Source organism: Exophiala xenobiotica (genome assembly GCF_000835505.1).
Source record: "Exophiala xenobiotica strain CBS 118157 unplaced genomic scaffold supercont1.5, whole genome shotgun sequence".
Taxonomy (NCBI): domain Eukaryota; kingdom Fungi; phylum Ascomycota; class Eurotiomycetes; order Chaetothyriales; family Herpotrichiellaceae; genus Exophiala; species Exophiala xenobiotica.
The window spans coordinates 1,779,397-1,803,674 of NW_013562490.1; the positions used below are offsets into that span (position 1 = coordinate 1,779,397).

Here is a 24,278-nt window from a genome sequence, read left to right on the forward strand (position 1 = left end):
AGGCGTTTCACATTGTTTGCTCAGTCTTGCCTCTACTTTCGTCTAGATTATAACTTACGTAGTAGTCTCATCCTTTCTTGACTTCCTCGCATTTAACAAAATCACTTTGTTGGTCTAGTACAACTACTGCCTCGCAAGCCAGCGCTTTCTTTGTCAAGTTCGACTCTTCCATCGATTTCCCCACCACCTTCTGCTATGTCTCTCTTCTGCACGTCAGCCTTGTTTCATGGCTCAACTGACGCATCCCTCCCGGTTACCGGCCGTAGGCAGCCCTGCTACTGACTTCACTGGTCCTCCTGGTCCATCACGGCACCACTGCGGTCTCTGTTCCAAGCCAGGTCTTAAATTCTCCAGATGTGCAAGCTGCCAGGTTGTCCGGTACTGTTCCAGGGATCATCAGGTGCAGCACCGACAGAATCACAATAGGGTGTGCAACAAAATCAAAAAATGCCGTTCCAAGCTCGCCAAAGAAGATCATGCTGTCCGCCATGCAACTCCTGACGCCATGACGCCTGCAAATGCCTTCGAAACTAGCGTCGGTCACTTCTGGGGTATCTGGAGCACTCGAGATTACATGTGTGCACGATATGAATTAGCAGATACGGTTCGCAGAGTCGGGTCGTTGGACGGTGTTACCGAGGCTCTTGACCACATGCGAGATATGCTTCGGCTGTGCAGAGGGGACAACATGGGCGTACGAGATCTCATTCCTCCAATGATGCTGCAGCTAGACCTAGATCAAGAATGCTATGATTTCATCAAATGGTACCAGACAGAAGGTCAGCGCAGCGACTACGATTGGGGCAATCTAGACTTGCCCTTCCTCAATGTCCGCGGCGCCAATGTGCTCGAAGGCGTGCAATACTTGGACAAGAAGTACGGAGATGTTCCACATATCTCCGCACTCCTGTTGCTCAAACTGAAACTGCTCACCGACGTTATCGCCCTCAAGCTCACTCGAAAGGTTATCCCAAGTCATCTGCCTCCTGAGTTATGGGAGGAAGTCGAGATGAACGTGATTCGAAGCCCAATAAGTCGCCGATGGGCGGGGAAAAGCTCCAAGGAGCTCACGAACGTGCACCAGAAGCTTCAATATCAGGTCTTGACCCTCGGCAAGATTCTGCGGAACCTCAATGAGTACTACGTGTACGTTTTCTTGGATGCAGAGGAATACCTCCCCACTCCACCAGAGTAATACTCCCGAGGTTCGTTCGAGGAAATGCTGCGCATTTTGCAACACAGCTATTCTGCTTGGTGGCAACACGAGGGCGTTTTGGAGATACTGCAGTCGGCCAAGGCCATAGCAGGCAAGGACTCCGAAGACGAGATCGACGATATGATGGACACTTCGACTTTCCGCAATAACCCAGGCTCAGAGCGCACCAAGAAAGAGTTGCTGGATGACGTGAGTCGCAATCGGCTTTGGGGATACCTCGACTAAGCCGTGAAGGATGCAATGAGTTTGAGTAAGGATCGTCCCTTAGATCTCGAGAGGTTGAGACTTAAAGCAGAGTGGGAGGCAGCCGAAGAGGAGGAGAGAGAGTTCAACGATTTGTACGACTGGGAATATTCTGATTGCTGCTTGACCCCTCCCTTGGTCTGAGCCAGCAGCAGCTCATCTCCTTCAGGTCATCGCAACAACAACGTGCACGGTCGATAGTCGTTGCCGACTCTCCTCTGACGAATTTTGCGAAGCTGGATGACGTGCGCAAGACATAGGGTTGCCCACGAAGTGGTTACACAATGCGATACTTGTAAAAGAAGCGTTACTCCTAGTAGACGTTACCATCCTCTTCATACCCGCCAAATCAGCTAGCTTGCCAATCCTCGAGTATGTCCTTCACCATGTTGCAGGTTCTTAACCACCTCTCATCATCTTCGCAAGGTTTTCGAATGCTGTTCGTCTCTTATCAATGATCTCATGGAATGTCTCTTCTGGGCCAATGGATCCAATAATGATTTGATCGCGCCCTGAAGCTAGCCCTCTGTATGCAGCATCTGTGAACTTGTCGATTGGCATGCCCAGAGCTCGCCCCCTTTCCCCGCCCATGTAATCGTGCAATTCAGCTAGACACATCAGACAAGTGAGGGTATTTGTCGAAGATTGTGACTTACTCTGGACTGGCGGCGGAGAAAGCTCAATGACCTTGACGGAAGAGTTCCTGAGCTGCTCGCGTAGGCATAGAACGAAGGCATTCAGCGCTGCTTTTGAGGCGGAGTACGCAGGTAGTGATGGGGCTGGTACAATGGCAAGGTTGGACCCGGTGCTGGAATTGTCATTAACTTGTATCGCTTGGCCTGATCTCGACTTACTATATGAGACTCGTTTCAGTCTTCTTACTCATCAAGAATGGCAGGAACCTGACGGTGAGATCCACAAATGCGGAGAAATTGGTAGAGATTTCTGAATGAAAGGCTGGCAGGTCGACTTTCTCAGGCTCCCTGAGGTTGACGACGCTCTGAACACCAGCGTTGAGGAACACACAATCCAGTTCCGAGTAAGTTTTGGTGATTTCGGAGACAAATTTGCCGATGTTCTGCCTGTCACTGATGTCGAACCGGACTGCGCAGGCTTTCTGTGCGCCATGCTTTTGCACAAATGCATCCAGTCGATCTTGTCTGCGGCCGACAGCGATGACCTTGGTACCTTCTAAGATGAGGCGGTCTGCCATGGCCGCCCCGATACCAGCTGTTGCACCCACCATAAGAACTTGTCTGTAGGGAAAGGTCGTCATGGTGGAAGAATGCTTATGGAACAGGACAGTAAGATCAAATGAGAAGGCCAGGTAGAAGGTGGTAAGGGATGCAAGTAGTTTGATCTCGGTGTCGGCTCGGATGGCGACATGACAGACCTTTATGAGCGAAGGCACTGTCCATGATTCCGTACCCTTCGACACATCGGGCAAAGGTAGAGTTGAACAGTGCCCATATCCACCATTTCATATTTATGTCGGTCTTAGCCTGGAGTTTGGCAGATTTGTTGAGCCATTGAGGGATGCAGACTAGAGACCATCGTGGTTTGAAGGTGCGCAGGCTACAGCTATCAGTGAAGCCTGCATGACTTCGAGACTTTCACAAGGCAGAGGTTGAAGGGACAGGGAGTAGAAAGGCCATGAAAAGCGTAGCCTTGTCGGCGATTCCGCCCCGGAAACTCCACGCTTCGCATATGACGTCACGTGTACCGTAAGCATTACTTGATGGGGGATAGTCTCGTCGGAGATAGACATGAGGCCTTTCAGTTCTCCGCTTCACTCCACTGCAAACAAGTCAACGATCAAGATGTGCACTCCTCTTGCATCTCCTGAACCCAACCCTTGCTTGAGAATGCGAACAAGGACAGTGGATGGTGTTTGCCGAGTCCATTACGAAGGCACACCTTCCCTTTCCCGCCCTCCTCACCCGTTGACGCCGAACTAGTTGCTAGCAACATGGTCTACATTGGCAAACCCTCTCGAGCTTGCGCTCACTGCAGAAGGAGGAAGCTCCGCGTGAGAAAGTTTGATAATCCGCAGGCCTCTCACTGACCTCAGCTAGTGCGACCTTCGAAAGCAGGCTTGTGGTCAATGTGCCAGGGCGGGTCTCGTTTGCGGAGGCTACCGTGATCCAAATCAGCTCAGAATTCAAGATGAGAGCCAAACAACACGTCAAAGGTCCATGGTCGGTCGGTCCAGAAATCCCGGCCCCAGCATTCAAATTCCGCTGGACCAGCAGGCCAGAGGAGCTTTCTTCTCTCACTATGTTCGTGGGTTGGCGAGGACGTACGACGTCCTCGAACGCATCGACACCCAGTCGCCATTGGAAAAACATCTCACCGCTAGTATGGACGCCGTCAGTCTAGCCTTTTTCCATTTTCAGACTTACTCAATCAAAGCCTCGCTCCTTGCTCGAGAAAAATACCTATCTGCTCTGCCACTGGTGAACAGTGCTCTAAGGTCACCCGAGTCGCTGACCAGTGATTCCACCTTGCTGTCCGTCCTTTTTCTGGATCTTTACGAGAAATTAATGAACAACAACCCCCGATGTTCCGAATTGTGGATGACCCATGTCAAAGGAGCTTTGGCTCTGTTCAAGTACCGCCAACAACATCAGTTCCGGACGTATATCGGTCGACGGCTCTCAGTACGCCTTTTCACGAATATGCTGATCAGCTGCGTTGCGGCAGAGTCCCCCACGCCAGTTGAATTACTCCAGCTGCGTGATGACGTGGCGCCTCACATAGACGAGCATGATCCGAAGTGGCAGGTTACCGGCCTTTGTATCGACTATACAAACCTCCGAGCAGCCATGCGTAGTGAAGCTATGTCCAACGTCGATAAGGTCAAGCGCGCAAAGCAGCTCGACCATAAGTTCAAAGTGCTCGCAGACAACTTGCCCCCATCCTGGATTTATCAAAGGGTGTCTCTGGAGAAACAGACCGAGCACGTACTTGAACCATACTACGATGTATATCCGGACTGCTTCACAGCTCAGACCTGCAATGTCATTCGAATTATGAGGATATCATTGAATGACACCATTCGCACGATTTATGGAGAGATGGCTCTGCATGATGAACAAGCTCAGTTCAACTCCAAGTGTGCACACTTTGCCTCCCAGATCATCGACGCCATGGCTAAAGAGATCTGTGCGACCGGCCCACAGTTTACCGGGGCTGAGAACGCTTCTCCCAAGAAGGACGGATTCTCGCCTGTACGAAAGCTTCATTGCTACACGCTCCTGTATCCATACTATGTGGCTGCGAAATATGCCACCCCCGAATCGAATGTTCGCCCTTGGGTCCTCAGTCAACTAAGATTGATCGCAAGCAAATCTGGAATTAGGAACGGGGATCGAGTTGCCGAAATGTTGGAAAGTGCTGAGGACATTCCTCCGTGGTCGGTCTACGCCGTACTAGGAAGTTATGCGTTTGCGGCCTGATTTGGTTGACTGTCAAGCTACACACGTCAGCCGCAAGGGGTCGAGCTTCTGCATTCCATGGGCCGCACAACGGTTATTTGTTTGCGGCAACCAAAGACGCATCTTGCACCTCCCACTCCCAGAAGCCCATTTCCTGCTTCCTCCACTGCGCCTGATCGCTGCTATACTCAGTGGATCACTTTCGGGATGAAGAGGTTCGTTGATGACACGTGCCACGACATCGGAACCCGGGAGCTCGGTAGGACTACACCTCCACGTTGGGTGCTTGCTGCCTTCCATTAGCCATTGACACAGTATCTCGTGGAAGTGTCTTCGAGCAGGTGTATCTAGAGGCTATATTTGACGAGGACCATAACGAGAGGACTTTAGCAGGCCCGCATTACACGACACCACAGCATCACTGGATCGGTATCGGCGACGAACCTACGAGGATTGCGTACAGATCGAATCGCCACCAGAAGAGCGATTTGGAAGAGACGTCCTTGAATTAGTCCAAGTTCTGCGGAACACTGGCGATACAAAAACTCATTGCAGGCAAGAATGGTATCCTCAAGACATGCACCATCAAGCCCGTTGCACAACATTAGCGTCTGCATCATTTCCCTCGCTAAAATGCAGCCAGATCCAAGCGACGCAATTTGGTCACTTGAAAGGGAGAAAACGGACATCGATCATCGATATCAGCTTGCCCGCTTGACGAGCCACCACAACTCGAGCACCAGCGTTTTGACGGTCTCCTGCCGGCGCTAATGCCATCTTTCGATTCCACCTAACAACAATTTGTGCTGTAAAAGCGCGCCTGGCTGCTCCGGTCACCCAGTCCTTCTTGTCTGATTATTTTTTCGTGGGTATGTTCTTGACTGGCTTTGCTTTTCTGCTCAGCTCAAGGTCGGCAGGTTTCTTTTCCAGCAAATCGTTCTTGTGTACGCCGCATACGTTGCAACCTGTCTTTGCACTTACAATCTTGGTACACACAGGGCAATACCCACCGTGGCCCTTTTTGAAGCAACGAGGGTTGTAAATGTGGGTCGTCGCGGCGTCTCTGTGAGGACAGTGATGTCCTTTAGCGACAGTGCCTTTGGCCATTGTTCAGATCGTTTGAGGCTGATGCAGTCAGTCCACTTTCTTCAAAGCTGCGAGAGTCAGACTTACTCCATGATATTGGGAGTTGTGGTACGAGGGTGTGAGCAGTCAGATTGGAAGAAGTAATATTGTGTGAGGGTGGATTAAAGAGGATGGATGAGCTTTGCAGCATCATATAGATCGAGGCAGTCCTCTACTTCATTGTCACTGTCCGTATGCCCAGCTGTTGGACTACAACAATTCGCGAACAAGGACGGTGACAAAGCGGCTATCTATGGAAACAAGCATCATTGCAAGGACTCGATGAGCACAAATAAGGTCGTATAGCGTGGAACGACTTGGTGGCAGCCGCTCTACCGGGCATCTTCTATCAGATATGGTGCAGAGTCTCAGGTATTATTCCAAGCCTGTTTTGGGAGCTGGGAAGAGGACGATCCTATACTGTTGTAGGATTGCAAGCAATGCCACACAGAAGGGATGCGAGAAGCCGACCATGGTCATGGTGCCTTCCGAGGCTGGCTTTGTTCCAGCAAGCAGCTATTTGTGGCATAAAAGATGGATGGAACTATAACGCCTGACAAACACTCTTTGTTTGGGCGCCCAGGCAGACTGCGTCTCTCCAGGTAAGGTGTATCACTTCTCTTCAACGTAAATACGTGTATACACGCATTGTCACCACTGACTGCCAGACAGTATTCACTTCCTTAACATATTCACTTGCAATCAGCTCTTACTGCCATTCTTGCTACGATGGACACTCTCTGTTCAACCGCCATCACCCACATGACGATGGCATCTTGGTCTTCCCTTAGAAGTCCACAAAATGTTGCGCTGCTTTTTGCCGGGACTGCGGCCATCCTCGCTTACTTTGCCTATCGCAACACTGTCACCCTATCCTCGGCTCAACCTGTAACGCCAGCCATAGATGAGCCAGAGTCAGCCGAAAAGAGTCAGAATAAGTTGGTCAAAGATCAGTCGAATCATGAAAAGTCCAGCATCGCTACTCCATCCACCTCTGAGACATTGCATTCCTCCGCAGAACCGCGCTCGTTGACCGAGCAAGATCGATATTATGACGCCCTCCCCTTAGATGAGGATCTGCTAGAGTCGTCCAACGACTCTGCCTCGGTAAGGAGAAGTGACTCTGAAACAACGAGGGCCTCTGATGTACCTGGACAAGCTGTAAAGGAAGAGGCCGTGGTCGGGGGGCAGGAGGAGGAGCACGGCAACGATGAAGATGAAGACGACGAGGACGATGACTCCGAGTATGACGAATTTGAACGTTTCCGACCCATCATGAGCGCGATCGACCTGGAAAAGGTCAAGAACACCGCGATGGCAGTTCGTGCTCAGCGCCAATGTCAGGAAACCGCAAGTGGGAAGCAATCCTTGACTTGCACCGTCAACCCCGACCCCTGCTGCGGCTCTTACAACCTCATCTACTACCTGCAGTGGTCTGACGGCCAGAAATGGGTATTGCGGGTCCCAGGCCATGGCCTCGAATTTGATCTCAGTGATGCGACTCGGATGGGCATCGAATATCGGACCATGAATTTCCTCCGACAGCATACTTCCATCCCCATTCCAGAAGTTTACTGTTGGGAAACAGACTCTGCCCGCCTCGGGGCACCTTTTGCATTCATTGGCTTTGTCGAAGGGCAGCCGCTCAGCTCAATATGGTATGATAAGAATCGGATTACCGAATCTACCCGGCTTGAGATCCTGTCCAACGTGGCAGCTCATATGTCACAATTGCATCGACTTCCATTCTCCAAGATGGGCATGCTGCAGTTTGAGGAGTCAGCAGAACATCCAACTGTTGGGCCTATCATTTCGAGAAAAGTAGCGGTCCCTGTGGAGGATTGGGGCGTGAATCTCATCGAAGGACCTTACGACTCAACGACTGAGCGATTGATGAACACTCTCGACGAAATCGAGTTCGGCACCAAGCGTGGCCATGCCTATTATCCGCTCTTGTGTATGGCTATTGAGTCCATCCCGAAGTTTCTGGATGGCAATGGTCACTTTTACATTTCTCCTTGGGATCTCGACCTCCAGAACATCCTGGTTGATGATAATGGTCACATCACAGCGCTCATCGACTGGGACAATGTGTGCACCAAACCAGCCGCCTTCGGATTCGCTCGTTATCCTGACTGGATTTGTCATGACTGGGATCCTGAGGACTACTTCTATGCGAATTTAGAATTTTATACGGACCAAAAAGACCCCGAGGAGTCAACGCCGGAAGAGCTCGCCAGATACCGGCAATACTATGCATCATGTTTTGCCAGACATCACTTGGACAATTATGATCTACGAATGACGAAAGCCTCACACATTCTTGCGAGCATCGGGATGGCTTTGGAGTACGAAATAAGTCAGCCGGCGATTGTTGGCAAACTCCTTGACCATGCGTTTGGGGGCAAGAGCCCAATTACGATCCGAGAATACATGGATGCCTTTGTGGCAGATGACACTGATGAGAAAGATGAGCTGATTAGAGAGGCTTTTCATAAGATGTGGCGGGTGGAAATGAAGGAGGGCATAGAGTGAACAGCCTGGAGGGCGGTGGCTCAGTGGTGGTCGATTGTAGGCACTTTTTCAAGTAATTGCTTCCTACTATGTACAAGCCAGTGGATGCTGTTCGTCCATGAATACTAGTAGTTGTTCGCTTTGTTAGAAGGAAAGAATCTACCCTTTGAAGCAGCCCTCATTATTGATGATTCCAGGGTGACCACAAGTACCACGAAGTACAGATCTAGGATGTTCGGAAGGTGGATGTACAATTAGTTGTTAGTCAGCAGGTGGCTTGGTGGCGTGATTCTCTTGGCACCTTGCCAAGGACAGAATCGTCCGGAAGCATTTATCTTTCCCTTAATTATTATTAATTAGTGCTGACTGGCTTACCACAAGTTCACCAACTCGTCTCCTCGTACGGAGCACTCATTCCTTCAATCTCCCTTCACACGGCCAAGGTTAGCTACTGAGCCTCAAGGGTCAACCGGGGCGGCAGACCGAACGTTTACTGAACAACCATCATGCAACCCTCGGTCGTGGCCCTACTCCCGCGCCTATTTATGTATTGCCATTTGCTTGCCGTTACCTGCAAGCTTCCCCAAACTACGGCCGACATCACACGGACGGCGTGACACCATGACATTGGGCCGCGTATTTAAAGCTACGACAGCCTTGTGAGCCCATCTTATTGATATTTGTGACATGTCTCTCCTAAGCCACTGCTTGAGTGCGAAGTGCGCCAATCAGGTTGGCCCACATCTGCGTGCATTTCAGGAGGATTTCTCTGGTGATATGCAGGGGCGCCAGACGTTTCCGAAGGAACTAGCGTCCTGACGGCTGCTGGGCTATCTCACGGTCAGCCTCCCGTCCATGCGGCTCGTTATATCTCAATCAACGAATTCAACCAACAGGCTAGTGCAGCTTCCGGGCAGGTGTCCACTGCCCAGGCTGCAGACTATAGTACAGTTCACTTCACCTTGTATGCTTCGTTGCTGACAAGACGCACTAACTGATATCGTGCAATGGTGTCGGTGACAGGGTGCAAATGGCCCCAAACTGACACAACCCTCCAAGTCATGGCCATGTACTTTATTAGTCCATAATCTAGCCGACACCAAGCTGTGCTTCATTACTACGATATATATCCTGCTGGTACATTCCTTCGCACTGGTACACCGTTCTGTCACCTTCGCTTCACACACAAGACAAGACTTGCTGGCCAACGTCTGCTGCCACACGCTGATTTGCTTCTACGCTCTTTCCTATTGCTTTTACGTGCTTCCGAATTGAACGATCATACCTCACCTAATGACAGCCTCACGATATGCGCGGCTCAACCCTCTCGCGAACACTGGGCTGAACGCGACTTCTAACGGGACTTCGAACGCGGCTCCTGTTCCAGAAGGACCTATTCAATTTTCGAACACTATAAGCGATTCCTCAACCGGGCAATACCCACCGCAACGAAGCAGCGAAGGTAGTCAAGACCCGATCGTCAAGAAGCAGGGCAACAGCACTGTCGCTGAAAGTCATGCCTACACAGGCTCAGATGGAGACATGCCTCCTCGACCACCAAGTCAGTATCACATACCTGCCTGCGTATTCAACGCTGACAACCTCAAGAACTTCAACGGACAGGAAGTTCGTTGTATAGGGTGGCTTCATCAGTATGGTCCACCACGAGAAAAGCTGTCTCGAGCTTCAATGTTCCCAAGGTAGCTGCGCCGTGGGAGCATGAGTTTTCAGAGAAGCCAGGAGCATCCTCACATCCGTCGGATACTGTTCGCTACTTCGACTATCGCCAGCAACGCAAAAGATTGTTTGTCAACAGCAGCTTCCAATGGCTGATTACCGCCATCATCTGCGCAGGTCTTGCCGCTGTCATGTACGGCTTCACTAAATTCAATCTTGGTGTTACATCCACCACGAAACACATCTACAACGCCTTGATCACTGGTCTGTCGCTTTGTCTGGGTATGAATCTTGCCTCGTCGCTCAAGGGCTATGCGCAAATGATGCGGTGGAGGTTCCTTGCCTGTGAATACCGATCGCTACAAGACTTCGAGCTGGTCATGAATTGCGATAGTCAGACCCAAACGTTTCGTTTGCTATGGGCAGGCCGAACTCCTGGGCGATGGTATCCGAACAAGACACAACTGGTTGCGTTGCTCTCGATCACTGTAAATCTGGCTCTGCAAGTCATTACCGCCTTGCTCGGTTTAACCTACTCGATTGACGTTTCCCCGGATATCGTACGGCTCACATATGGTAAGTAACACCCTGGCAACCCCTGACCATGTGCTCACGGCCGCGGTATATAGGTAATGTCAGCATTGCTGATCTGACCTATATCGGCAATTCTGAAACCGAAACTCTATTCGGCACCAACATTAACAGCGATCGAGCCCAAGTAGCTGAATATTCTGCTGCAAATGTATATGGCATCACAGGCCAGGACTACCCCACTCGGTATGACACTTACGACACAGATGGTTCCGGCAGTCAACAAGTAGTCTACACCAACGAGGACGAGTCGGCTTACTGGTATCGCTTTGTTGATCAGTCCTCCTCGGCAGGAGGCTTGACCGTGGTGACCGATCGCACAATCAATTGCACTGCAGAATGTCAATCATGTAAGTCAGCTCTTATCGCACTAGACACGGTGCAGAATGCTCATTTTGCACGCACTTGATTATTCGGTACCATTAGGGATATTCTAGACTGATTCTTCTGATTTCTAGACGAGGTCGTTTCGGGTGGCTACGGTGGCTTCAATACTGACGACCCCGACACCATGTGGGACGTGACGTGGGTTGATGACGATGGGTACAATCGTACACTTGTCGTCGAAAACGTCGCGACGGGCGCGACGACGTGGATGGCCAACATGACGACTTGCGGCGATCGGTGCATACAGATCTACGCCCTCCAAACGGCGGATAACGAAACCGACAGCGTACCCGTCCCACGCTTCTGGAGCTGCAAGTCGCACGTCTTGCCGGTGTCCATTGTGGACGTGTACGAGGATCCAGCAACTTACGAGCTTTCGAACCCGCAGGCGCAGTATCTCGCAGGCGCGATCGGCTGGTCCGGCGTCATGACATACACCCAGGACGGCGCGCTGGCAACCGATCTCCAATTCGTACAATACCCGGCCGACTCAAAGTGGAGTCCGCCAGGGAACTACACAGAGCTCATGATGGCGGGGTTGGTCATGAGATTCACGGCGGGCGCGATCGCAGCCATGGACGCTGGGGGTCCCAGGGTCAATGTCAGGGGCTATGCGCCGGCGCCGGCGCAGTTTCTAAACGTCAAGTGGAATTTTGCGGGTGCGATCGTGGGAGGGATACCTGTGGCACAGTTTATCATTCTGTGTATTGTGGTCGGCTTTGCGAATAAGGCCATCATCAAGGATACGAGTCACCTCTCAACGGCGCGGTTGTTGAGACCCGTTGTGGAGAGATTGGGTGACACTGGGTGTCTGTTGACGGGGGATGAGATTGCGGAGAAGTTGGGCAATTATAGGGTCATTTATGGCGTGAGGGATCCAGATGGGAGTGTGCCACCCCAGGGTGCGGGTGATGATGGGCAAATTCGCCATGTCGATGTCCTGGATGAGAGCGAGGGGCTGGGGTATAGAAGGGGACGTATGCCGATGGGGAGGTATGATGGATTGTATCGGGAAGCGGCGGCGGTGGATGGGGAGGAGAAAGTGCCTTTGCTGTCGACAAGTGAGATAAGACAAAGGAGGGCGCGGAGGTTGAGTCTCTAAAGATGCTGTTTGCTTGCTATGGGCGAGGAGTGACCCAAAGATAGGACTGGCTTCGCTACGATGGCTGCGCTGGCTAGGATTGTGTGGAGACTGGTGATACACGACGTTTCATGAATACCCTGGTTGCGAATTTAACTGCATAGTAGAATACTGGACATATGTGAGATATGTGGAATTGATTCAGTCAGGTACAAACTTTCGACCAGTGGACAGATACGGTGGCGAAGCGAAGGCTCAACGACCTTCAAAAAGCAGTAGGGTACGGAATAGACTGAGGTTATATCTGAGCTGACATTGTTTCCGTCTATGAGCTGCCTTCTGCTGGCATTTTCTACCGAACAACGTGGTACCAACTCTATGGCTCTCATCTTCTAAATGCAATGCTGCAGCGCAAGTCTGGTCGCCAAATCGATCATTTTGCATAGTAGGACACATGCACAGAGATGATCCTGACCTTCTAGCATGGTTTGGTGAAAATGCAGTTCTAACTCCGAGATCACAGTTTCGGCCCTTTAGGCTTCCTCAATGGACCTCCAATCATCTTTTTCCACTGCTCGTCTATGGTCTGTTTCTCGACCAAGGGCTTCGACTTCCAGGTACGGTTGTGCTCTTCTTCGTCTTCCCTCCAGATCTTCATCTCGCTTCCTAGCCAAGTAGCGGCATTGTCGGCGGTCCGGTCAACAGCCTCCATTGCGATCAAGTGGCCGATGTCGTCAAACAGGACGCTTCGTACACGTCCGGCTGGTGCGCCTCCGCTGCCACCAACGCCGACGCCAGTATGGTCCATCTTGGCTTTGCAGGACTCAGGCGTGCCGACGTCGGACTTGCCGCCGAATATGTACAGGACGCTGGGCCGGAGCTCTTCAAGGCGGAAGAATGCTTGGGGTCCTTCGGAGCGGTAGAATGGGTATATGGTTGGTAGTGCCGGGTTCAGATCAGGGTGAGTTTTACGGTTAACGGCCTTGCCCTGCCATCCGTAACCTTCATAATTGGGCCGGAGGAATGTAAAGACTTCTTGATGAAGTGGTGTTGTTAGTGTGACCTTGGGTGGTCCTTCTTGGTGTATTAGTGTGGGCATATCTCGCAGACCGTATTGGACCCAACGATCCAGGACCCTAGGATCCCATGTCTGGTAGAATTTGCTGGATTTGAAGCTCCTCGCAGCTTCTTCCCGTGAAGACCAGACGTCGCGGCGAAATGTGGATAACTGAGCTGGGCTAGGGCCTACGTCGGGCGCAACGCTGGAGTATACTTGGATTACGGGGTCAATGAGGATGAGGGTCGTGAGAAGGCGCGGGTGCATATATGCTAGATTCACGCTGTATCTATATCAGTTTTGAAGATGCATGGGGACACTAGACGGGCGGGTCATACAGATGATTTCCTCCCATCGAATGACCGATGCCTATCAACGGCCGAGGCATCAGGTCTCTTTTCATGTTGATCATATGAAGCAGGTCTCGAGGATGATCATTCCAATTCGGGTCATTCCCCAGCAGCTGCTCGTTCAGGACACTGCTGTGGCCCTGTTGAGCGACGTCTGCGATCCATATACTCCTGATGCGGAAGCCATTCTTCTTTGACCGCGCATGGATATCGTCCCATAGTGGCTCGTAGAGCTCTTTAGGGAAGGCATTGGCATGTGCGCCTAAGATGGTAACATCGCCAGGTTGAGGATTGGGGTTGTCTTTGGGTATGTATTGTTTCACGGACAGATATAGTACATCCTCTTGTGGGCCGGCTAATGCGCGCGGGTATTCTCGAATGTGTTGACAGGGGATTTTGTGCTCGACAACGTGGAAAGAGGACATTCTCAAAGAAAGACTGTCAAAAGTGATGCATCAGTAGAGGTCGGGGAGGAATGCATCAAGGACAGCTCTGCGCTGAGAAGGGTGGTTTATAGGTCAATGGTCGAACTGCCATTGCCGGCTGCGCGAGCCCTGCGGATCGCGGAAGAAGTGCCGAGGTCCAGCCCCATCCGGATCTGCGATATGGGTTGTTCGGGTACGGGTCGCTCTACCAGGCCATTGATTGCTTCCGTGCGATTGCTAAAGCTGCTAAGGTCATGAATTTGCAATCTGCCACATCCGCGGCGCCCTCGTGTGAAAGGAAAAAGAAAAGATAGAAGAAGGGCTGAAGGTTACAATCTCGTGGGCAGCCAGAGCGGCGGGGGCCGGTCACATGACTCGACGTATAGCGCGTTCTTTTGTTTAATGAGAGAAATCGCGTCCTGCTCTCACGCGTGCCTGCGGTCAGTGAAGTTCGCCGCCACTGTCCATCGTTACTCACTTACCCATATTTCAATAACTTAGTTATGTAACCGTCGATGACTACCAGTCTACTCAATACCTGCAAAGGCCTGATACGCAGTTTTGTTGGTACCTCCCCATCCGCCAACATGGACGTTGACACACCGAAGAACAAGGGCTTGTTCGCCCAATGCAGCTTCGTCATCGTGCGTTCTGCCACTCTTCCTACAGAGACTGTCATGCAGGTAGGTACCCTCTGTGTCCATGCCCGGAAAACACCACTGATTAATCTAGCTGGCATCCGAGTTGAGACTGCATAACGGAGAAGTCGTCTTTGATGACTACCCCGAGAACAACCTCGATATTAACGGCGTCACCCACGTTGTTTCCGACACATTCGACTTCCCGGACTACCATGTATGCTTCGATGCCTTCATCCCCGTTATTAAGCCGACTTGGGTTCTACATTCTCTCGCGAAGAACAGACTACTCAACCCACGACAATACAGTCCCGATCCTCGTTATTTCATGTCTGACGTGGTGGCTTGCGTCGCAGACCTTCCTGAAGGCGACTCGGATGCTATTGCTGGCGGTATACTGGCTATGGGCGGTCTGTTCTCAACCAAGCTCACCAACCAGGTCACCCACATCATCGCCCTCACCATTGAGTCAGAATCCTGCGTTCGGGCACGAGAGAGGGATTTGCCTGTCAAGATTGTGCTGCCACATTGGGTGGATGACTGCCTGAAGCTGGGAAGAAAGATCGACGACCAGCCATATCTACTGCCAGACCCAGACATACTGAAACCCTCCAACAACAAGGCCCCAGCAGCAAAACGGAAAACCCAGGTAGAAGGGGCTGTTCACCCTGACCCTTCACAAGACGATCAACAGGCTATTACTGGGCCTAGACAGCTCAAGAAAGTGTTCAAGAAAAAGACTGTGATGTTGTGGAAAGACCTCAGAATATCGCCGTATCTGCAAAACATACTAGAGGGGATCATCACAGGCAGCGGTGGGCAGATGACAGATTCCGTCTTGAAAGCCGATATGTTCATCTGCAAATATCGAAGTGACGAAGAGTACCGTATGGCTTCCAGGGCCGGCAAAGATGTAGGCAATCTGGCCTGGCTGTACTACCTGATCCAGACTGATGAATGGACATCTCCCATGCGACGTTTGCTGCATTATCCCATACCTAAAGATGGACTGCCGGGTTTTGAAGGACTGAAAATCAGTCTCTCAAACTATAGCGGAGACGCACGAACATATCTGGAAAATCTCATCAATGCAACTGGCGCTGAATGTACAAAGACGCTGAAGCAAGACAACACCCATCTAATCACGGCACATGTCTTGAGCGAGAAATGTGCTGCAGCGAAAGACTGGGGAATCCACATTGTCAATCATCTTTGGCTTGAAGAGAGTTATACACGGTGGAAGATGCAAAGTATCACCGATAACAGATACACACATTTTCCCAAGCGAACCAATCTCGGTGAGGTAGTCGGCCACACTCAGCTAGATCGTACCGTGCTCGAAAAATGCTTCTTTCCACCTGGAGAAGATGTGGAAATGACTGAGGCCGCTAATGCAAGACCGATGCAGCAAGTCAACAACAACGCGGTTTCAGCAAAGAAATCCAGCCGCACGCACGAAGCAGAAGAAGCTACCCACGACCGAAATGAAAAACTACGCACTCCGGCACCCTCGAGGCTTATTGCGACTGGCAAAGAGAATATAACGCCGTCAACGACGCACAGCCGAAAGTCCAAAGAAGTTGCGTCGGCTCGCTTGCATGAGATGACCCCTGACATGATGCTATACGAGAAAGAACGCAAGAGAGTGGGTGGTGTTGTCTACGGAGGTCGACGCAAGACCGACGAGGATCGGATAGAGGTCGGGCGTAAACGATCTGTTGATGAAGCGTCGGACCATGAGATGACGGATGAGAATGAGTCCAAGAAGGTGAAGCGCGGCAATTTCTCTCCAGCCATGCATCTCGTAGTCTCTGGCTATGAAAAGTGGGTTGGTCATGCCAAGATCGAAGACAATGACAAGGTAAGCATCGTGGAATGGTTGAAAACATGGATACTGATGTTTCTAGAAACAACTTCGAAACCTAGGGATTACATGCACCACGGATCCCAGCAGGGCAACTCATCTTGCTGCCCCGCGTATTGTCCGGACGATGAAGTTCGTGACAGCGCTGGCATACGCTCCGATCGTGATCTCGACTGACTACATTGACGCTTGTTTAGAGGCAAACGAGCTGCTCGATCCCATGGAGTTCAGGCTACAAGACAAGGAGAATGAGCAGAAACTTGGTGTTTCTCTAAAGCTCTCACGAGAGCGCGCCCAGAAGAACCATGGTCAATTGCTCCAAGGCCGTATCATCTACTGTCTGGAGAATATCCGCGGCGGGGTTGATACTTTCAAAACCATCGTGGAAGCCAACGGTGGTGAATGTAGGACGTGGCGTGGTCGCAAAGGCACAACAGTTCCCTCGGGTCGAGCCGACAGCGAGGCCAGCACTGATATTGACGCCAATAACGAGGTTTACCTTTTGAGCAACGACGATGATCGAAAGGAGAACAAGTCGTTATGGACTCGATTCAAGGAGATGGCCGAAGGTAGCCGAAAAGTTCCTCGCATCGTCACGGCCGATTGGATCCTGGAGACGGCGATGTCCCAACTATTGCTACCGACGAAGCAGTATGAACTCGCGGCATAATTCCAGATCGGCGTGATGAGGTATACGGTTGCTCGAAGTTAGCGATGCATTGGGTTGCTGGATGTCTGATTTGTTGATGTTGACTTGAATATGATATGAATCAAAAGAACTTCACACCTTGCTGGTCTTCGGTCCCAAACACTTGAGCTTTCCCCTTTTTTACCAGCGTATTGAGGCTCTTACGGAGTACTTCCATATCGAGACCATAAAATTCTTGTTTCTCGGTTGTTTCTCCTTGGACTAGTTCATAGAGGGTCAGGACGGTGCCCTTCTGGCCTGTCTCTTCCACCCAAGTTGCGATGACCGTAGCCCATTCGTCGGGCTTTCGCCACCAGATCCAGGCTTCTGACTTCTCAGGGCCAAGCCACTCAGCTCGCTCGCCCCCATCTTTGCTGGCCATGTAATCGATAGCTGCTTTGGCATCTCTCAAGCTCAAGCGCTTTTTGAGGGTAGCATTGTGAAACAGAGGGGTTTCAAGGGCATCAATGATTGTAAGTTTGAATATGCGATGATGTTTGCAATATCTTTGAATGAGGATTGACCATTTTTTCAGCTGAGCCTGTCGGGTCAAAGCTGTTGGCTGGGGGCTGAAGAAGGGCGGAAAGTTGTAGCTCTTTGGAAACTCAAAGCTTGAGGACTTGGCCTCTTGTTGGGAGGCTACTGCCATTGTCGTTCACGGCCTCTTGTTGGCTGTCACTGCATTTGTCCAACGAAGACTATGTGCACAGAATGCAGTATCCAACGTTCGCTTCAATCTACAGCTAGCTTGTCCAGAAAGAATGGTTAGGCAAAAAGGACAGAACTGTCGGTATAGAGTGACAAACTAATGATACAAGCACCATACACCCAGACGTTGACTGTTGGTGGCATTAAGGAATGAATGATTGACTGATACTGTACGGAGTAGTGACTGATTGATTGATTGAATGGCGAGATGGGGAGCCGCATCCGGAGTTTTGCCGAAGCGGTTTGTGGTTTGGTTCGTAAATCAAAAGTCGCGCATCGATTTGGCGATTTGGGCAATTCCACCCTAGTTGGTTCGCAAAAAGAAGCGCAGTCTACAATTCCACGTCAAGTGGAATATCCCAACATTATTATTTCCAGAGCCTCGTAGAGATGCAACGCGTCAGTCTATGATACGATCAACCTGAAAGAAAAGGAGAAGAGTTCCTCCCCGTCCCCAAGGCGTCGCCGCCTCCTCGTCACCCTCCTTCACCATGCCGCGAAAACGCACCCACGACGAGATGGAGGCCTCCACCCCTGAAGGAAAGAAGCCAGAGCCTTCACTACTTCAGAGGATACGGAATATGTGGGAATTCGCCTCTACAATGCAGTTCATTTTCATTTTTGGCCGAGCAGTCAAAATTGATGAGGACTTTGACATCGAGGTATAACCTGCCCCAATCATACATGCCTATCTTATTCCCAATTCAATGGCGGCGGAGTAATTTGGGTGCACGGAATGACTAATATTTGCCTTCTAGGATTTTGAAAATGAGTGTTTGAAGCCCGGCTACTCCGAGAAACTTGAGGAGATAGGGTTGACCCTCCTCAAATGGATTTCATCCCATCGTGGTCTTGAGTCAGTACTCCTACCTTCGCCCGCACCAGATGGCGGCTGACCCGATATAGTTACAACATCTGGGACGAATATACTCGGCGCCAATACCTTGCCAAAGCTCCGCACCTCAACCCTTACGGCGAAGGGGAGACGCCGAATCGATTCCGAGACTTTGACATCTTCACCAAGATCCGAGTACTGCACCAGTTGACTGTATGGACTTTTTGGAATCCCGATCGCTTAAGAGAGAGGATGCCCGACCACCCACGTGAGGTGGATCAATTGGAATGGGTGAGTTTGTCTTCCTCAGGTTCTTCAACTATCTGACCAGTTGGAAACAGCGAATTGAGGAGTTTGGATACGATCGTGAAGACAGGAATTACTACCTACTTGATGACAATCGCCTCTACCGCCGTACAGAGCCTCCCCCGCCACCCGCCCCAAAAGCCAAAGCTAAAGCCAACTCAAAGAAAGCAATTGCTGCCAAGCGAAGAGAGAGCAAGCGCAGAAGGCTGACTGTTGAGGCTGAAGCCTCAGAAGACAATCAGGAAGAGATTGATGAGACTCAAGCCGTTGAAGAAAAGAATCTCGAACCCTGGGAAGTTGACACGTTTGGTGGATTCAAGTGGGAGTGCCTTGCCATCAGTCTTTCCGACTACCATGAGTTATGCGAATCATTGAAGAAGTCAAAGGACCCCAATGAGAAAGCTCTACGAGAGCGCCTGATATCGGAAGTCATTCCGATCATCGAGGCTGCCGAGGAGAAACAGCGACGAAAGATCGAGAGACGACAACGCGAATTGCTACTGATGGAAAAGATGGTTGGGGCCAAGCGATCAAGTCGATTGGCGGACAAGCAGGACCGAGAAAAGCGCGAAGCAGAAGAAGCCGAAGCAGAACGGAAGAGACAGGCTGACTTACTGGCTGCTCACCAGGAGCAGGAGAGACAGGAGAAGATGGAACAAGAACGACAATACCGGTTGATGACCCGAGAGCAGCGTATCAAAGATCGAGAGTACAAACGACTTCTCAAGGAAGAAGAGCTTGCGAGAGATGCCCTTGAACAGAAGAAGATCGAAGAAGGCGAAATCAGAGGCTCCGATCGCAACCTCAAACAACGAATGGAAAAGAACAAGAAGGAGCTGGAGGATCTAGACAACGAGGAAGACTGGACCTTTGATTGTTCTGGCTGCGGGATCCATGGCAAGAACCTGGTAAGCATTGCTTTATGCTACTGACTGGCTACGCGACTGACGCTTTATAGGACGATGGCTCTCACAGTGTAGCTTGTGAGAGGTGCAGCGTCTGGCAGCATAGTAAATGCTTGGGCATCTCCAAGTCTGCAGCTGAGAAGGAGGATTTCCATTTCGTCTGCCGAGACTGTAGACGAAAAGAAGAAGATGCGAAGAAGCCAAAGATTTCGCTCAAGTTCCGCGTTGGTACATCTTCGTCGCCGGCGCCGCCGAGTCCACTACTTCCAATCGAGCAACCGCCTCAAAAGTCAACAGTTATCAGTGTGGAAGTCCCTGGGCAGAAGGTGGCTCGACCTCCTATTCAAGGTCCAATGATGAATGGCTACGCTGCACAGGGATCCTCACCGCCCACTCAGCCGTCAAGCTCTCCCTATCGTTCTCAGCCTGCCCTTAACAATGGCTTCTATCAGTACGACCATCCAGAAGCAGCTGCTGGCGCTCCTCAGTATGGCTTTGCTGGTCAACAGTATCGGCCATCCTCAGCAGGGGGTCATCAACAATCAGTCCTTCAGCAATACTCTCCTCAACGCATATCCGCCGGATACCCACCACAGCAAACGCCGCCTATGATCAACGATGGTGCGGTTAGAAGTCCGCCTCCACAAGACGGTCAGCGTCCCGCTTACTATAACGGCGTCCCTCATCAACACCAGAACTATCCTCATGGTCAAAGACCACTAGCGCCTGCACAAAACACACCACGCCAACTAACACAGTCTCCAGCCAATGGTCATGCAGCTAACAATACTGGCCGTCTTCCATCACCTGTGTTTAATCGTCCAATGATGTCTCCCACCCAAGGGAATATGGACGTCGGTCCTGTAGCAGGAATTTCACAACAGTCGCCGCCCATGGGTCACGCGACCATCAATGGTGCCTCTGCCAACGGATACACAGACCAAGCTCAAAACGGGTTACCGACCCAGCTACAAGCAACACCTCGCCAGCGCCCTCAGCCTCAAACTGCACAGACCCCTACTACACAACCTCTCTCCGGATTGTCGCCTAGAAAGCAACAAACCCCTCAACCACTTCCGCCACCTTCGATGATCCCACAAAAACCCAACAACGTATCGCCGTCACTGATGCCTCTACAGCCAAATGTCACGCCGGGCGGTGGTCCGGCCGAGAAGAGAACTATCAGCGGGACCCCTGTCTTTCCGCCCGTGGAGAATTTGAGACCAAGTCCTCAGCAGTTGAGAAATATGAGCAGCACCGAACCGGTGCCCACGCCTAGTAAGCAGCCTCAGCCTTCTCCACAGCCGGTCGTTGGTATTGAAAACGGTGTTTCTGGCGAGGCAAGTAGCTCACCGAGTACGAATGTCGGAGAGAGCAAGCCGCAAGCCAACCAGCATGTTCCGGCTGAGGTTCAGACTGCATAAAGGAGACTAGAGGAGTGAATTGACATGATTTTTGACGGGTTTCATGATTGACGGGGTTGCATGATATCGCTGCATTGATGATTGTTAACAACCTGCATTGTTTGGTACGGCGCCTACAGTGAATTGGGCCGAGTCAGGCGGACTTTGGTCGAGCATCGCTTGGCCGACTTGGTTGGCTGCCCTTTGTACGTAGAAGATACTTGGAAGGACGCTCGTGCGAGTCACATCGAAACGGCATTCTTGAACGACGTCCTTACTCGTCTGTCTATCTTTCTAGCTGGCGCTCTGAGTCCTCTATGTGTTTGTGTTGACCGTCTATCTTCTTGAGACCATAGGTCTGTGCTTTAAATCCACCATTATCATAAGATGTTCTTTTCAAGGCCATTCCCAAGATTCGATGTGCAGCGTTCAGGACATCATCTTCTATGTGTTTGAGCAAGTCTCCCTCCCACATCCCCACTCCTGGTGTGACCTTGCCGTTGTCTGGTCCATTTTGTGCAGCCCCAAGCCTCTGCTCGACTCTGCTCAGCAAGTCGAAGCAGTAGCAAGCTTGCAGCCATGGTGCCGATGGAGACTTGTCATTGTGATTCTATCGACACCGGGCGACAATGCGACGAGGTACATCATGCTGACACGTGCCTGGCATTCGACCATTCAGCCTGGGTGTGCTTCAGAAGGCGTACTATGTATGCCGAGCTTCGCGCATTGGGGGACATGCGTTTGCGATTTTCCCGTTCAGCGAATTTCTGGCAACGCGGGTGAGGCCCCTCCTTGGGATCTGTCTGTCATGTCTCTCGTTGGGACTTTGGCATGGGATGGCGATGGCGATGGGACAGGGAATCAGTTCCAGATCTTCCCGTTATGCACGACAGCGACCGTGTGCACAGTATCCTCGGACTCTTGGAGCGTGCCATTCACCCAGCCTTCGACACCCTCTTTCAGGAGGCGCTGGTACGTTTCGATCGTGGTCTGGGTGAACCAGGCTATATGGGAAGCTGGCGAAAAAAAAAACCAGAGTTAGCATTTTTGATCAAGGACCATAGCAGGCGCCAATCTGTCAATCTTGACCTTCAATGGGAAAGACGACGGTCAATCTCCTTGTGAGCAGGGACAGCAGTGCTGCACCAGCACGCTCTGCCCCGGCCGGTCTGATGTGTTAAGGGATATGGACTCACAGATGGTCAAATTCGGCACTGGCTGTTCTCCTTCGGCAGGATCCGGTGTCAAGGGCCCCGATCCCACGCCCGCGGGCTCGATTTCAAGCACATCCGTGGCTGCACCAGCGATCCAGCCTTCCCGCAGAGCCCTCGCGAGGGCCGCTTCGTTCACGATCCCGCCTCTCGCGACATTGATGACCAGCGCGTCGGGCCTCATCATCTTCAGCTCCTTCTCGCTAATAAGGTCGACCGTATCATCTTCCTTGGGCAGACATAGGCCGATGACGCTCGCCCTCTTCAAGGCCTCGTCGAAACTCACCCTCCCCTCTCTCACGGCCGTCGCGTTCTTGCGCTCACTGACTAGAACCTCGCCGAATCCGACGGCTCTAGCAAGTTGTGCGATACGCTTACCCAGTGTCCCGTAGCCCATGATGGCGAGTACCTCCTGCCGACATCCCATCGGCGGTCCGGTTGGCCATAGTGTCGTCAGCGTGCCCTTTTCACGCCACTCTTTGGACTGCGTGACTCTCTCGTGCACCTGCACGATGCGCTTCCGACTGGCAAAGTACAGGCCCAGAAAGTGCTCGGACACGGCGTCGACGTTGCCCGCTGGGCATTTCGTCACGGTCACGTTCCGAGCGGCACAGTCGCGTTTGTCCACCCAGTGGATGCCGACGGCCATGACGGATAGACAGCCTAGGTGTGGTGCGGCGTCCATGTCCGCGGGCGTGACGGGCACGACGCATGCGATTACGATGGTGGCGTCGCGGATGCGTTCGGCCACTTGTTCGGGCGCGGTGCGTTGGTGGACCGTAATGGTGTGTGGGAAAGAAAAGGGCGGCATGGCGGCGTGGATGCCTTCGAGGACGACAATGTGGTGTTTGTCCTTGCCCTGGGGCAGGGGGGGTGGAGACTGGAATGGCGACATGATGGCCGTGTTCGTGTCAAGGGAAATCGTCCGGCTGCGTTGCTCTCGTTGTTGTGGAGGAGAGGAAAATGGTACGGACCTTCTCGTTGATGCACGGCGGGAAACTGAGGCTTGTAGCTTCGGTGTGCTGATTCTGGTCTGGCTGCTTGGTCTCGAAGCTCTCACTGTGGTCAGCGAACTGATAGGTCGTTTGTGCACTTGTGCGAGTGGTGGCAGTGGCAGTCTCCAGATCCTTCGCGGCGTGCAGAGCATGAAAATAAATGTCGAGGTCGTGGGCAACGCGATGACAGCTCCCTGCGGAATCGTTTATGCAGGTATCTTTCTCGTCGTTGCAGTACCTTCAGTCCGAGCTTGCTCTTGCTCTTGCCCGTCGTTTTCCTCAGCTGGTAGTTCCACCCACAAGCGACTTTATGATATTGCGCTCGGAGAACAGAGATCAGAAAAGGTACGCAGAATCTATCTAAGTTGTGACTTTCCCTTTCGACGCAAAAAGGTAAAAAGGTTCAAGTACTAGTGAGTGTATCAGAAATGGTATCTCCACCGGAACAGCCACGCCCTTATGATGACAACGAATGACCACTATGGGAAGAGCGTGGGGGATTATCTTATCACCGGGGCTTGATGGTCAGCAATCAGCATCAGCGCGAGCATATCTGTATTCTGTCGTCGATCTGGCTTGGACATCATCCCGCGCCACGTCTCACGGTCTTTTATGTTGGTAA

At 51.6% G+C, this 24,278-nt stretch overlaps 11 protein-coding genes across 12 annotated transcripts; 7 read left to right on the forward strand and 4 right to left on the reverse strand.

Annotated features, from left to right (window-relative positions):
• Positions 1-505: 505 nt before the first annotated feature.
• PV05_08415 (uncharacterized protein) lies at positions 506-1,441 on the forward strand (the record flags this gene model as incomplete). The annotated part of the gene is made up of 2 exons (XM_013457925.1): positions 506-1,146; positions 1,243-1,441. 2 exons carry the CDS (start codon positions 506-508, stop codon positions 1,439-1,441), a joined length of 840 nt encoding a protein of 279 aa, XP_013313379.1.
• On the forward strand, positions 1,220-1,441 carry PV05_08416 (uncharacterized protein; the record flags this gene model as incomplete). Its single annotated transcript, XM_013457926.1, has 1 exon — positions 1,220-1,441. One exon carries the CDS (start codon positions 1,220-1,222, stop codon positions 1,439-1,441), a length of 222 nt encoding a protein of 73 aa, XP_013313380.1.
• Positions 1,442-1,736: 295 nt separating this feature from the next.
• On the reverse strand, positions 1,737-3,076 carry PV05_08417 (uncharacterized protein). Its single transcript, XM_013457927.1, has 3 exons — positions 2,314-3,076; positions 2,116-2,267; positions 1,737-2,067 (listed from the first exon to the last, which is right to left on the reverse strand). The coding sequence occupies exons 1-3, from the start codon at positions 2,733-2,735 to the stop codon at positions 1,859-1,861; spliced, it is 783 nt and encodes a 260-aa protein (XP_013313381.1). The 5' UTR covers positions 2,736-3,076; the 3' UTR covers positions 1,737-1,858.
• Positions 3,077-3,428: 352 nt separating this feature from the next.
• PV05_08418 (uncharacterized protein) lies at positions 3,429-4,917 on the forward strand (the record flags this gene model as incomplete). The annotated part of the gene is made up of 2 exons (XM_013457928.1): positions 3,429-3,488; positions 3,535-4,917. The coding sequence occupies 2 exons, from the start codon at positions 3,429-3,431 to the stop codon at positions 4,915-4,917; spliced, it is 1,443 nt and encodes a 480-aa protein (XP_013313382.1).
• Positions 4,918-6,750: 1,833 nt separating this feature from the next.
• On the forward strand, positions 6,751-8,556 carry PV05_08419 (uncharacterized protein; the record flags this gene model as incomplete). The annotated part of the gene is made up of 1 exon (XM_013457929.1): positions 6,751-8,556. The coding sequence occupies one exon, from the start codon at positions 6,751-6,753 to the stop codon at positions 8,554-8,556; it is 1,806 nt and encodes a 601-aa protein (XP_013313383.1).
• A 924-nt stretch (positions 8,557-9,480) lies between these two features.
• On the forward strand, positions 9,481-12,625 carry PV05_08420 (uncharacterized protein). Its single transcript, XM_013457930.1, has 4 exons — positions 9,481-10,096; positions 10,144-10,788; positions 10,842-11,153; positions 11,262-12,625. Exons 1-4 carry the CDS (start codon positions 9,829-9,831, stop codon positions 12,290-12,292), a joined length of 2,256 nt encoding a protein of 751 aa, XP_013313384.1. The 5' UTR covers positions 9,481-9,828; the 3' UTR covers positions 12,293-12,625.
• PV05_08421 (uncharacterized protein) lies at positions 12,569-14,384 on the reverse strand. Its single transcript, XM_013457931.1, has 2 exons — positions 13,667-14,384; positions 12,569-13,611 (listed from the first exon to the last, which is right to left on the reverse strand). Exons 1-2 carry the CDS (start codon positions 14,101-14,103, stop codon positions 12,789-12,791), a joined length of 1,260 nt encoding a protein of 419 aa, XP_013313385.1. The 5' UTR covers positions 14,104-14,384; the 3' UTR covers positions 12,569-12,788.
• Positions 14,385-14,547: 163 nt separating this feature from the next.
• PV05_08422 (uncharacterized protein) lies at positions 14,548-17,390 on the forward strand. The gene is made up of 3 exons (XM_013457932.1): positions 14,548-14,786; positions 14,836-16,602; positions 16,649-17,390. The coding sequence occupies exons 1-3, from the start codon at positions 14,619-14,621 to the stop codon at positions 17,273-17,275; spliced, it is 2,562 nt and encodes an 853-aa protein (XP_013313386.1). The 5' UTR covers positions 14,548-14,618; the 3' UTR covers positions 17,276-17,390.
• PV05_08423 (uncharacterized protein) lies at positions 16,615-18,162 on the reverse strand. The gene has a single exon (XM_013457933.1). The coding sequence runs from the start codon at positions 17,940-17,942 to the stop codon at positions 17,376-17,378; it is 567 nt and encodes a 188-aa protein (XP_013313387.1). The 5' UTR covers positions 17,943-18,162; the 3' UTR covers positions 16,615-17,375.
• A 145-nt stretch (positions 18,163-18,307) lies between these two features.
• PV05_08424 lies at positions 18,308-21,851 on the forward strand. 2 transcript variants are annotated; one of them, XM_013457935.1, is made up of 5 exons: positions 18,308-18,663; positions 18,760-18,857; positions 18,908-19,127; positions 19,178-20,050; positions 20,101-21,851. In XM_013457935.1, exons 1-5 carry the CDS (start codon positions 18,493-18,495, stop codon positions 21,469-21,471), a joined length of 2,733 nt encoding a protein of 910 aa, XP_013313389.1. In that variant the 5' UTR covers positions 18,308-18,492; the 3' UTR covers positions 21,472-21,851. The 2 variants fall into 2 exon arrangements, with proteins under 2 accessions (XP_013313389.1, XP_013313388.1); XM_013457934.1 differs by having other exon boundaries at positions 18,760-19,127.
• On the reverse strand, positions 21,693-24,174 carry PV05_08425 (uncharacterized protein). Its single transcript, XM_013457936.1, has 2 exons — positions 22,647-24,174; positions 21,693-22,466 (listed from the first exon to the last, which is right to left on the reverse strand). The coding sequence occupies exons 1-2, from the start codon at positions 23,806-23,808 to the stop codon at positions 22,312-22,314; spliced, it is 1,317 nt and encodes a 438-aa protein (XP_013313390.1). The 5' UTR covers positions 23,809-24,174; the 3' UTR covers positions 21,693-22,311.
• Positions 24,175-24,278: the final 104 nt, after the last annotated feature.